The 12209-nt window shown below is 36.0% G+C and overlaps 3 protein-coding genes across 3 annotated transcripts in view; 2 read left to right on the forward strand and 1 right to left on the reverse strand.

Annotated features, from left to right (window-relative positions):
• LOC105221967 (peptidyl-prolyl cis-trans isomerase-like 3) overlaps window positions 1–12209 on the forward strand; it is a 45717-nt gene that overhangs the window by 3253 nt on the left and 30255 nt on the right. The gene's annotated exons all lie outside the window — the stretch shown is intronic.
• LOC105221970 (gamma-secretase subunit pen-2) lies at window positions 55–692 on the forward strand. Its single transcript, XM_011199119.4, has 3 exons — window positions 55–215; window positions 278–382; window positions 446–692. Exons 1-3 carry the CDS (start codon window positions 155–157, stop codon window positions 583–585), a joined length of 306 nt encoding a protein of 101 aa, XP_011197421.2. The 5' UTR covers window positions 55–154; the 3' UTR covers window positions 586–692.
• On the reverse strand, window positions 602–1954 carry LOC105221969 (transmembrane protein 177). Its single transcript, XM_011199118.3, has 4 exons — window positions 1688–1954; window positions 1491–1627; window positions 1108–1427; window positions 602–1047 (listed from the first exon to the last, which is right to left on the reverse strand). Exons 1-4 carry the CDS (start codon window positions 1858–1860, stop codon window positions 706–708), a joined length of 972 nt encoding a protein of 323 aa, XP_011197420.2. The 5' UTR covers window positions 1861–1954; the 3' UTR covers window positions 602–705.

Consider the following 12209-nt stretch of genomic DNA (forward strand, 5'->3'; position numbering starts at 1 on the left):
TGTTTCCAGAATAATATTGCCTTAAAATTTGGGCGCATTGGGTAACATTGTTCTTGCACTTTCATGTCAGTGCATCCCACAGAATTGTGTTTATTATCAGCTGTTTATTCGTCATAGCAAATCAAGTATAATTATATTTTTGTGTTCAAACAAAATGGATATTTCTAAAGTAACCAACGAGAAAAAACTTCAGCTCTGTCGAACTTATTTCATAGGTACGTGAATACCACAGTTATTTAATATTAAAAACAGCAAATAATTTGTTTCAACTCTTCAGCTGGCTTGGCTTTTTTACCCTTTTTATGGACGATAAACGTCTTTTGGTTTTTTAATGATGCATTTCGCGCACCTGCTTTCCCAGAACAAAAAAGAATAAAGAAATGTAAGCCAACACTTTTAAAATGTATTCAATATGTACAAATTAATATAAACCATTATATTTTAGTTGTGATTTCGTCGCTGATAGGTGCACTGATTTGGTCAGTTATACTTATAACCTGGATAATTATATTCCAAACAAAGCGTGCTGAATGGGGGGAGATGGCGGATAGAATGAGTTTCATTATTCCACTGGGTATTGCTTAAATAACATTCCATAAAATTCAGTTTAGTACTTTAATCATTAAAAGTGTAAACAAATTGACTTCTTATTTTACTCATATTATTTTTAAAATTAAATAACCGCTAATATAGATCGAAATGAGTTTAGTTTTGCATTTCTGTTGGTGTTTGTGTTTTTTGTCGCAACTCCTGCAGTTTCTCTTCGAAATAAGATTTGTGCACAGTCAATGGTAGGGATTTTTGACGGAGGAAGTAATTCACATTGCCCCTAGCTGAGTATGTGTCGTCACCAATTAATTCTCGCAGTGCCATATTTTTCTTCAAAAGCTTTCCGTAGTAACTCGCACCTGCTTCTACGTATTGCGGTCCCAAGTTGCACAATTTCTTGTCAATTTCAGTATCATAACGAACTTGATTGAAGTCTTTCATAAAAGACCAACTACCAACACCAAACAATCCCAATATCGTATACATCACCAGTCGCAACTGAAACAGATATGAATTTTTTTTACAAGTTCACAATGTTCTTATATTAGAGTAACTCACGCTGAAAGGTCCTGCAAGCAAGTTCATTCGTAAATTCAAGTAATGACCAATCGTATACATGGTTAGAAATGAAATGCTTGGAAATAATGAATTCAATAGAACTCGATGTGTTTGTAGTTGTAGCACAGATTTACACAATCCAAATAGTTGCTCATCTTCTGTCAAAACTATGGCATCTTGCAAGAGTTTTCCGGCGTCTGTGTTCCAATCTATAGTTTGATCGCGAAAGCGTATATCTTGCCGATTTATATCTTTTGGGTCTGAATATGCATAATTCACCGGAATTCCTAGCGCACCGCCAAAACGATACTTTGTTGAACCTACAAATTATCGTACATTGAACTTATAATTTTGTTTATGCATGTGTATTTTATAAGTATTACCGGCTTGGAACAGATCAAAACCAAAAACGGTGAATGGTTTGATAATTTTGCGTTCATATGCTTCCACCTGAAGTACGTCCAATGCCTTTTCCAAACGTTCCTTCACCTTTTCGGTCACCGGACGTGGTATACCATTCCTTTATTAGTGATAGAAAAAAGTCAGAATACATACAGAAAGTATATTTATTGTGTCTTACTGATAGCATTGCACGAAATCCTTGTAGTATTTCAAACATATTGTATGCGGCATAAAATTGACTACGAACAGTCCCAAGGTGGTGGCACCTGTGGCATATAGTACCACATTTCGTCCAGTTGGTGTTTGAAAGAAACCCATTATGCCACGCTTTACGACAGGTGATTTCTTCATTTTGATTTATATTTAAACTAAATTACTTGTTTAAAATAATCGAAACCAAATCTTTGTTATTATGGTGGAATTTGACAGCTGATTGTGAGGTTACAGAAATCTCTCAATTGCATAACGTCTGTTGAGAGCAGCTGTGTTTAGTAATCTTTAGGACACTTGCAGTTTAAATGACTATAAATTATTCAAAATATTCGGATAAATTAAAAAAAGTTATGTTTTACTTATTTTTTAATTAAAAGAAACAGGGACTAAAATTCTATTATATAACATTTGTTTAAGAATGACAAAAAAAAAACACGTTTTTACGTATTTTAACACAAATCTTTACTATCGCCTCAAAAGTAGGCTCCCAAGTCTATACAAGCATGCCAACTTAATTAAAATTTTCTTAGACTTGTTATAAGCCTCGTTTGGAATGACATTCAGTGCCAAAAACGATTTTCGTTTTTTACGGTTTCGACCCATTTTTTAGGGCGCCATTCGCTAGATTGTTAAACAGTTTCGACCTCTTGTTTAATAAACCAACATCTCTTCACCAGTGCGATTGATGAGAGCATATTCATCAGCTACATTTTCAAGCATCTTTTTGGCTACTTCTATTCGACGTCGTTTTTGCGAAAGATATATGTATGTATGTAGGTCTTTTAGTGATAATATAGCATTGGCATGTTGTATCTTCACTTAAATATTTGGGTTCGTGATAAAGTAAACTACCCAAATCATATCTACATTATTTTTACGATCCACTGAAAATACGAAATTTTAAGTCAACTTGTTGTTTAATTGTTTTCATGGTAAAACCCGTCAGACAAACGTTTCGGGTCGTAAGAGAAAGGTTGTACCAATGTAGGAAAAAATGTACGGAGCGCGCAGTTTAAATGGATCAATCCGGGTTAAATTTGATCGGATGATATATGATATTCGGAAGATCCTGTCATTGTCTGTAGCTTTTTTGTAATAGATCTGAACAATTTTTGTAGTTGGTTAAACCTCCAACACAACTATTGCAATGACAGCCTCGCCATACTCAGAGATAGCCAGTTGACACTTACAGCGGTCTCAGTTAAGAGTTTTAAACGCTACTGGTGCAGGAATGTCTGAATAGCCTATTAGGTTGTCACTAAGTTCACCTTATCTGGATCCTGGGCATAAGAGTATAGCCGGAAATGAACTGGCTGACGAGCTTGCCCGCTCTGCAAATGTTACTAGAACGGGACCATAACTAATGAGAACAGTGGGCAGAAAGAAGTATTGGCAACAACTCCAAGGCGTGACCCAGGCAAAGTTGCTAATGGGTGATTACAACCAGATTAAGTTTAAAAATGTAATCAACCTCCCGAGTTTTAAATTACGGTCACTTGTCGCATTTTACACTGAGTACTGCAAGTTCAAGAAACACATATTTGGTTAGGGTCAAACCTCTTGTACAAACTCTCGGTTCTGTGACATGGAGCCGGGAACTCTCGAACACCTGATGCTAAGCTGCAACGCAGTCTGCAGACGCAGGATCAAGGCCTTTTGATCCATGTATCCGAATAGGCATTACATCGCCTTAGTACCAACGTGCAGTATACTGGAATTTACCAGCTTACTGTATATATACTGGAATTTACTATATGAGACTGAGGGGAAGGCACAGCAGATGTTAGGACGCGTTGGAAACCTCAATCTAGCTTTCTAAAGATTACTTTGTCTCAGCAAAGTAGTCAGTCAAGATTAGCTAGAATAATTTTTAGGTTAAAAATTCGGGTCCAATCCGGTTACGTGGGCTCAAAATTGTGGTATTCTTAAATAAAGCTGCGAGTTTTTGAATCGGTAGAACTGCGAGTTCGATCTTAGGTACAGCTGTGTTTTAATTGAGACAGTTACGGCTAGATAAACTTGTTTATAAAGTCTGAGGTCGGATCCTTCTCGTCTACGTAGATTCGACTGTCGAAAAAACTTGACGATCTAAACGAGGTTAGATCTTCGAAAGTACAGCCCTTGGCCAGATAAAATCCGAGTCAATTCTGGTAACGTAGAACCGACTGTTTTGGGAATTGTCCCGCCTCCTAGCACCATCAAGAGGTCCTTCCTCAACTACGTCGACAATATAAAACAATACGCGGACCAGACTTTCGGACGCAAAAAACTTCAGACATACAATGTCCGTCATTTACAGTGGTGCCATTAACACCTTCACCGACTCCATCTCAGTGAATGGCGTGCTTCGAATTATACTACCAGCCAGTACACACGACGAGCTCGAGTTGCCGAGAGAATCAAGAGTAACTCTTGCGCAGCTTCGTTCTGGATACTGTAGCAGGTGCAACTCCGACTTATCCAGAATCAACCCAGACATATCAAATATATGTCCAGCGTGCAACGAGTCCCCCTATGAAACTAACCACCTCTTTGCATGCCCTGTTAACCTGACACACATCTGACATCCCTTTCCCTAAGGGCCCACCCCGTTAAACCAGCACGTTTCCTGGCCCTAACGTTGGCTGACCTCGATGACAACTGATCTGATCCCTACCATCCTATTGGAGCTTAGATACCATGCGACGCTAGAGCACGTCCAACTGCCGACGGAACAGAGCATCCCACCGTCATGGGAACTGTTCCAAAGACCTGGCGGTCCAGTGTGCCGCTGGTATTTTAAAATATTAAGGAGAAAGCAAACATTTCATAATACAATCTTTTAGTTTTTAAAACTCTTTAATTATTACTTTAAATAAACTTCAAAAAACCAATTCTGTCAAACTTGGCAAAAAGAGTAAATATGCCTGTCTTATCTCCATCAATCAAAAGAGTCAAATAAAGGCGTAAAATGCACTAAATATGACACAGATCAGCCACTATAAATGACAATCAGAAGCGGCAAGAAATAATGGAAATGTTAGTACATAAGTCAAGACGAGTGTTGCAATTTGTTCCGATCAATTCCTACCAACCGCACGCCCTTTGTACACCGCATCAATAACGGCAAGAAGAAAACGAAGCAAAAAAAAAAAACAACGGAAAACAATTTTGTCATCTCTCGGCAAATATTTATGTAATGAATCTTGCAAACCGGCGATCAGATCGCTGCTCATTGATCCTCTTCAATCTAAAACTGACAACTTGCAACCAAATTAAAGAGAATAAAGAGGTAAGAGGAACGTAGATCAACACAATGTAGGCGCAAGAGATACATGTAAGCTGCGACAAAGCTCACGGGCAGACATACATACATTCGTAAAGCAGTACATATGGGCGAATTAATCGCGAGCAGAGCTGTCGCTGTCGCAGATTACGACGCACCGCCGTGCCACAAAGTCGTACAAATAACACCATTGTTATGTCACGGCAGTGTCGGCTGATCGATTGGTAGACAAATGGGACGGACAGGCAAGCAGACAGACAAATGTGCAACACCTCCGCCCGCGCACACTTGCATCGTTTGCGACAAATCTATCTTATCTTCTACGGGAATGGGGACTCCATACTACATATACGAGGGCGGTCTGTTGTGTGTTTAGCCTGCAAAAATAAAGCAAATACATATGTTTGGCAAAAGGTCGACTTTTCGTTCGAAGAACTTGACCTACCTGTAACTAACTTTCTGCAACCGTCTGAAAAAGAGTTTTCTGGAGGTTGGTTGCCGTCGAAAACATCAAATGACAGGCCTAGGAAAAGTACTGTTTGTTGTTGTAGTCGCAGTCGCAGAAAATATTCCTGACGTAATTTGGTTAAAAATCCGACAACATTCTGGTTACGTAGATCCGACTGAAATGTGCGGTTTCGACGCGGTCGGACCATAGGCAAATGGGTGTTATTTAAGTGCGGTTCGCTGGGCACGTGGAGGCTCATTGCTCGCTGGACATGTATCTCTCTTGATACTGCTAGAAGGCGGACTCCGCTTCAAGCAGACAACTGCAGGCGTTGTTTCCTTATTCAACTATAATTTCGAGCCAATGGTTTTTTTAAGTATGGAAACAAAAGACAGTCGCGCAGGGACGGAAATGGAGAAGAGCGTGGATTGGACTTTAGTTTTGTATAATTCGACCATTATTATTGTTGTTGTTGTAGTGAGTTTACAGCCCTTGAACGGATAAAGATCCGGATCCGTTCCGTTTACGTAAACTCGACTGTCGTGGAAACGACCATTTTTCGACGGCGGTGGTCTCCGAGCCATTGGCATTGTTGTGAAGAAAGGAGCAAAGTAGAGCCCTATAACCATTGTAGCACCATCGTAGTGCTCTACGAAGCAAATTCCCTGGCTTAAGTGCATTGTTTCGACTATTTATTGGTCACCACTGCGTACCCGTGCACCCATGTGGCGCAAACGGTTACGAAACGACGCAGAATCTTTGGATTGCGGGGCGATCGGTTTTCCAATACGACCTCGGTTTCGGGTCAACTGAACCGTTATGAGACCACGATGAAACTAGTTTGAACAACTTTATCAGTTGCCATCTAAGGCGCGGAGTCACCATATAACGCAGCCGAGCGGTTTGTTTTCACGACGCGATTTCCAACCAAAAACTAGAATCGAATCATCGACCGATTTGGAACTTTTTTTTGATTAATCGAAGGTCCACGGACATGCTCAATCTCATTAGCGGCCAAAATGAAACTACCAATCCGTTTCGGGAGAAATTTCGATAGTGGCTTAATCCGAAACTGCAGCAAAGGAGTTATCGGACCGTCCGCGTATATCCATATATTACACATGTACATATGTATATAATACAATTCAAAAGCGCTGTACACTACGCTTGTCCTCCGGCGCGAGCGCTCCTGTCGCCGAAAGACACTAAGCGGACGCTATGGCAAACGATGCGATACGACGAGATGTGATCCGATATGACATTGAAGTGCATCGTTCAGATGCTTGGCGCATGTTGAACCGCAGCAGACGACAACACAACGACGACGACACACAGTGACAACCGCCGCAACAGCAGCTTCGCGGTCGGCAGCGTTGAGGACAGGAGCAACAGGAAGAGCGTTGCATACAGCGTGCGACAACGCCAGTCACTTTAGACATCAGCAACAACAATAATAACAAAATGCCACCACACAGCGGCGGTGGCAGTAAAATCGACTAAGCATAACAATAATTCCAACAACAACAAACGCGGCAAAAAGTATGCGCGAAGAATTAAAAGTGATAAAAAACAACAAAAAAAAAAAACAAACAAACAAACTTTGAACTTCAATAACAAGAACAACTGCAGAGCAATGTGAACAATCACAGCAACAAAAGTACAAAAACAATAACAAATAGTGCGCCAAAGTCAAGCAAATATGCGCATACATACATACCAACAAGTAAACTTGCCACATTCATACGTCACATAGCTCCATACACACACATGCATACCTACAAACATATTTATACATGCATTGTATGTATGTATGTATATATTTTATATATAGTTTACCTGATATGGAGCCCAAAGACGAGGTGGTGGGTTTCGGCGCTGATTTTGAGTGCTGTTCCACCGCAACAACAATAAAAGCTCGCACATATGTGGCAAGAAGGCAAGTGGCAGAAAGGTGTGTGAGACGCTGTAGACTTTTTGAACGCATATACATACATACATACATAACGTTGATATATATATGTATAGGTTTGTGTGCATGATTTTATGGGGGGAGTCGAAGTGCTCACTAATGTGTCATGCCAATAGAACCCAGTGATCGTTGGCGCGGGTTCCGATATTGGATTCCGCTTCTTTATTGGCGTAGACACTGCTTACACGGTCCTCCCTTTACGCTTTTCGGCGCCAATTGAAGATTCCGAGTGTACCCCGGTCCTTATCCACTCGTCTTTCCAACGGAGTGAAGGTCTTCCTCTTCATCTGCTTCCCCGGCGGGTACTGCGTGAAAAACCTTCAGAGCTGGTGTATTTTCGTCCATTCGGAAGACATGACCTAGCCATCGTAGCCGCTGTCTCTTACTTCGCTGAACTATGTCAATGTCGTCGTCTGGTATCGAACGGCTCGGAGAGACCCTTCCCGATCCTGACGGAGCTTTTTGTGTTGCTCAAAGTCAGTTTATACAGCCGTATTAGTTTTGCGGAGATACCAAACACAGTTGTTGCAGAATTCAGCCGTTGACAGTCCTTGACAATCCGGTTCGGTTCCGGTTATGTAGACCCGACAGTCCGTTCATCCGATCGTCGGGCACGGTTTCTATTCTAAAAAGAAGCTGATGCATGCTCCTTATCAGTTCTGCGCCACCGTAAATAAATAGCTCGGCCGGCAATCCATCAGCCACCGCCGCTTTGTTGTTCTTCAGACGGCTAATTGCTAACTTCTTCATGGTCGGGCAATGGCACGTTCGCTCCATTGTCATCGATTGGAAAATTCGGTTTACAATCTCCTGGTGGTATGCTTTCACTGCCATTTAGCAGGCTGGAGAAGAGCTCCCTCCTTAATTTTAGTATGATCTGGGCATCAGCCACGAGATCACCTCTGGTGGCTCTACACTTTCTTCTTTAAGTTCATATATTGCGATTAAATTGCAGACACCATATTTTTTTGGAACTAGTTCCTAAAACCCTTCTTTTTCAAGTACATTAACCAAGTTAACCGGTACCTAGTTATAAAAATAGATCTTATGAGACCAGTCTTCTCCATTCATCACTCTCCAACATTCACTACAGCATATGCAGAAACCCTTTACTGTTCGCATATTCTGCGGAAACAGGCAAAAAACAACAAAAACTAAAACTGAAACGAAAATAAAGAACGCGGGCAGAATTGGAACCGCACAGACAGACGACACTGGAAGACTGCATTAATTGTGCGACAAATGTGTGTGCGAAAATGCATTAATATTTTTGTCATCCGCAACACACCATTTGTCGTTACAGTGCTGTCTGTCGTGCTTTCTTTTCTCGTTTTACTATTTTGCTGCTGTTGTTGTTGTTTATGTTGCCATTGTTACGGTAGAGACGTCTATCCTGCATCGCTTTCAACGTAATCCCATCGATCTTAACAACATATGTTTATGTGTGTGCAAACATGCACTCGCCGCTCATATGCATTGTTTGTGTGTGTGTGTGATGGCGTGCATTGAGAGATTTATAACGAGCGGTGTGTGTGTGTTTGTGTTTGGGTGTATGTTCCGATTTTAATGGCGCTTTTCGCTGGTTTTAGCGGCGTGGATTTTTACTTAAGTGCTGCGGATTTGTCATAAATGTGTGTTTGTATGACTTATTAATGCGAATTGGAGTGGTGAACAATTTTCTGTTTAGAGAAATATTAATAGATAAAAATAAAAAATTATTAATATTTATTTTTTATGAACTCTAAAAATTTATAATTAATTATTACTAATTTTCAATTATTACTATTTTTTTATTTTTTAAATTTTCTTTGCACTTTTTTTTAATTTAAATTTAAATATATTTTAATTTTCTAATTCATTTGTAAAAAAAACTCAAAATTCAAAATAGTTCAAATTAAAAGGTATTAATATTAATTTATTTTAATTAAAAAAGAAAAAGTATTAAATGTTTTTTGCATTTTTCTTTTTTTAATCTAAATTTACTTTTATTTTATAATTCATTTGTAAAAAAAAATGGAAACTGAAAAGTATTAATATTTATTTTTTTAGAGAATTTTTTTAAATTAATTTTTAAAATTTTTTACTCTAACTTATTTATTGAAAATTATAAATATTAATTTTTGTTTAAATATTAAAATTTTTTAAATCTCTTTTTTTTATTTTTTGTTTTTCCATTTATTTTGAGTTTTTTTTTGTAATTTAAATTTATTTTATTTTTTAATTAATTTTGTAAAAAAAATTAAAATTGAAAATTATTAAAATTTATGTTTTTTAATTAAAAAAGAAAGGAATATTAATTTTTTTTTTGTAATTTTTTTACATTTTCGTTGCAATTATTTTTTGGAAATAAAATTTAATTCTTTTTAATTTCTAAATCGTTTGGAAAAAATTAAAATTTGGAAAAAATTAAAATTAAAAATTATTAATATTTATTTTTTTTTTAAGAGACAAACAAAAATTTTTTTTGCAATTTTTTTGTAATTTAATTAATTAAATTCAAACAGAAAATTATTAATCTATGTTTTTTTAATTAAAACAGAGAGAAATTTAAAATTTTTTTATTTTAATTTTTTACATTTTCTTTGCAAAATTGAAAGAAAAATATATTTGAAAATAATTAATATTATTTTTTTTTATTAGAAAATGGAAATTGTAAATCTTTTATGCTAATATTTTTACATTTTCTTGCAATTTTTTTTTGTAGTTTAAATTAATGTTTGTTTTTTTTTAATTTTTTAATTCATTAAAAAAAACTCAAAATTAAAAAAAATCAAATAAAAAATTATTAATACTTAATTTTTGTTCTTAACTAAAAAAAAATCGTAATTTTTTAATTTAATTTTTTTTTACATTTTCCTTGCTTTTTTTCTAATTTAAATTTATTTTGTTTTTTTAATTCATTTGTAAAAAAATTCAAAATTTAAAGAAATTCAAATTGAATATTATAAGATTTATTTTTATTAAAAAAGAAAAAATTACCAAAAAAATTTTATTGAAAATTATTAATATTTATTTTTGTTCTTAATTAAAAAAAAAAAGAAATTGTAAATTTTTTTATTTCCTTTGTAATTTTGTTTTTATTTAAATAAAAATTTATTTTAATTTTCTAATTCATTTAAAAAAAAACTATTTATTTAAATTTTTTTAATTCATTTTTTTTTTATTTTTATTTTTTTTTTATTTATTTATATTTTTTTTTATTTATTTTTATTTTTTTTTTATTTATTTGTTATTTTCAATTTCGTTTATCAATAAACATATTTACATTCATAAGAAAAAAAATCCTAAATAACTAGTTGAGGCAAATTTTTAAATTTTTTTATTAAAATATTTATTTGCTTGCTGTTCTGAGAGAAAATAGTACTGAAGTTCGTCGCTTAAGTCTTTTTAACAGAACAAGTTTGTTGCTTAAGTCTTCGGTAAAGAGCTGCTACATATAGCTAAGTCATATGAGTATACAATTGGAATGCGTATACATACATTCATTCATACATACATACATAAATATATACATTCATACAAACTTACGTACATACATACATAAATACATTTTGAAACAAGTTGTTAGAGGATTGGCTTAATAATGAATTCAAGAAATCCAGAGCAGAAAGTTTATCCATCACAGCGCTAGATGAGTTGTTAAAATGATTTAATTTTATGAAAAAAATATTACAAAAGCTATATTAGTTTATTATTTGTCCCAAAACCGTTTTTTAGAGCGGATTCAATATCTTCATTTGAGCAAGTCGTACTCAAGGCTGAATAATCCATATGTTCTCCAGTTCCACAACACGTGCAAAGAGATGACCTTTCAGTCAGATAGCAACATTTTCGTGCCATATGTCCCAGATTGAAACACCTTAAACAACGAGGAATAAGCGATATTCCCTGTGGCGATAGATTGACCTCGCTATCTTATTGTGAGAGACTGATTTGGGTCTTCCTCAATAGATGTTTGTGGATTCAAATTTTTCCACTAGACGCTCAATTGTTGATCTGACTGGATTATTATGACGACCATAATTTGGACGTAGCGCTCTTATAGTTGAGGCCACTGACTCTGAATTTTGTTAGTAAATTTTAATGATTTCGACTCGTAGTGTGATCGTACATATTTACATGATAAAATGGCAAACCTCACTGAAGAGAAATGTCAAACGGGCGGGAAAAAATATGATAACCGTATACTTGCTGTTCTACTTTTGTAGCGTCCCTGTTGAAAAACTCGTTATTTTGTTATAACTGGATTTTGATTTTCAAATAGTCCGAAAATTTTCGCCTCATCTTGATTAAGAGTTCTTAGGTTTTAATATACATATGTATAATGAAACAAAATTAAAAAAAAATCCTGTCACTACATAAGTTTGAATAAATAACACAAATTCTATGCTGCGAAGCAATTAATCTTTCTCACGCCTTTCACACCAAAGAACGAAAGCGATAAAAATTATTGAAATGTAATGGAGCTGATGAAATGGACCAAAGTGTCAATGAAAGCACGCATCAAACGCCAGAAAGTCGCCGTTTAAATGGATGTTCGTGTGTGTGCTTGTCACCGATTAAGCGTGTTAATTGCATATTTACAAATGTCTCAGCATAACTGCATAGTTACAGTTGTCCATACTCATATATGCATATATGTATGTATGTATGTATGCGGAGGTATGTGCGCCTGTAAATAGTTAGATAAAAGCCTTGTAAACACGCATGTACACACAGACATAAGCATGTTTGTAGTTCAAATGCCGTCACTTAACATTTTACATATGTACATACATATGTATACACATGTCTACACATCCGAT

This window comes from Bactrocera dorsalis, chromosome 3 (assembly GCF_023373825.1).
Source record: "Bactrocera dorsalis isolate Fly_Bdor chromosome 3, ASM2337382v1, whole genome shotgun sequence".
In the NCBI taxonomy this organism is placed as follows: domain Eukaryota; kingdom Metazoa; phylum Arthropoda; class Insecta; order Diptera; family Tephritidae; genus Bactrocera; species Bactrocera dorsalis.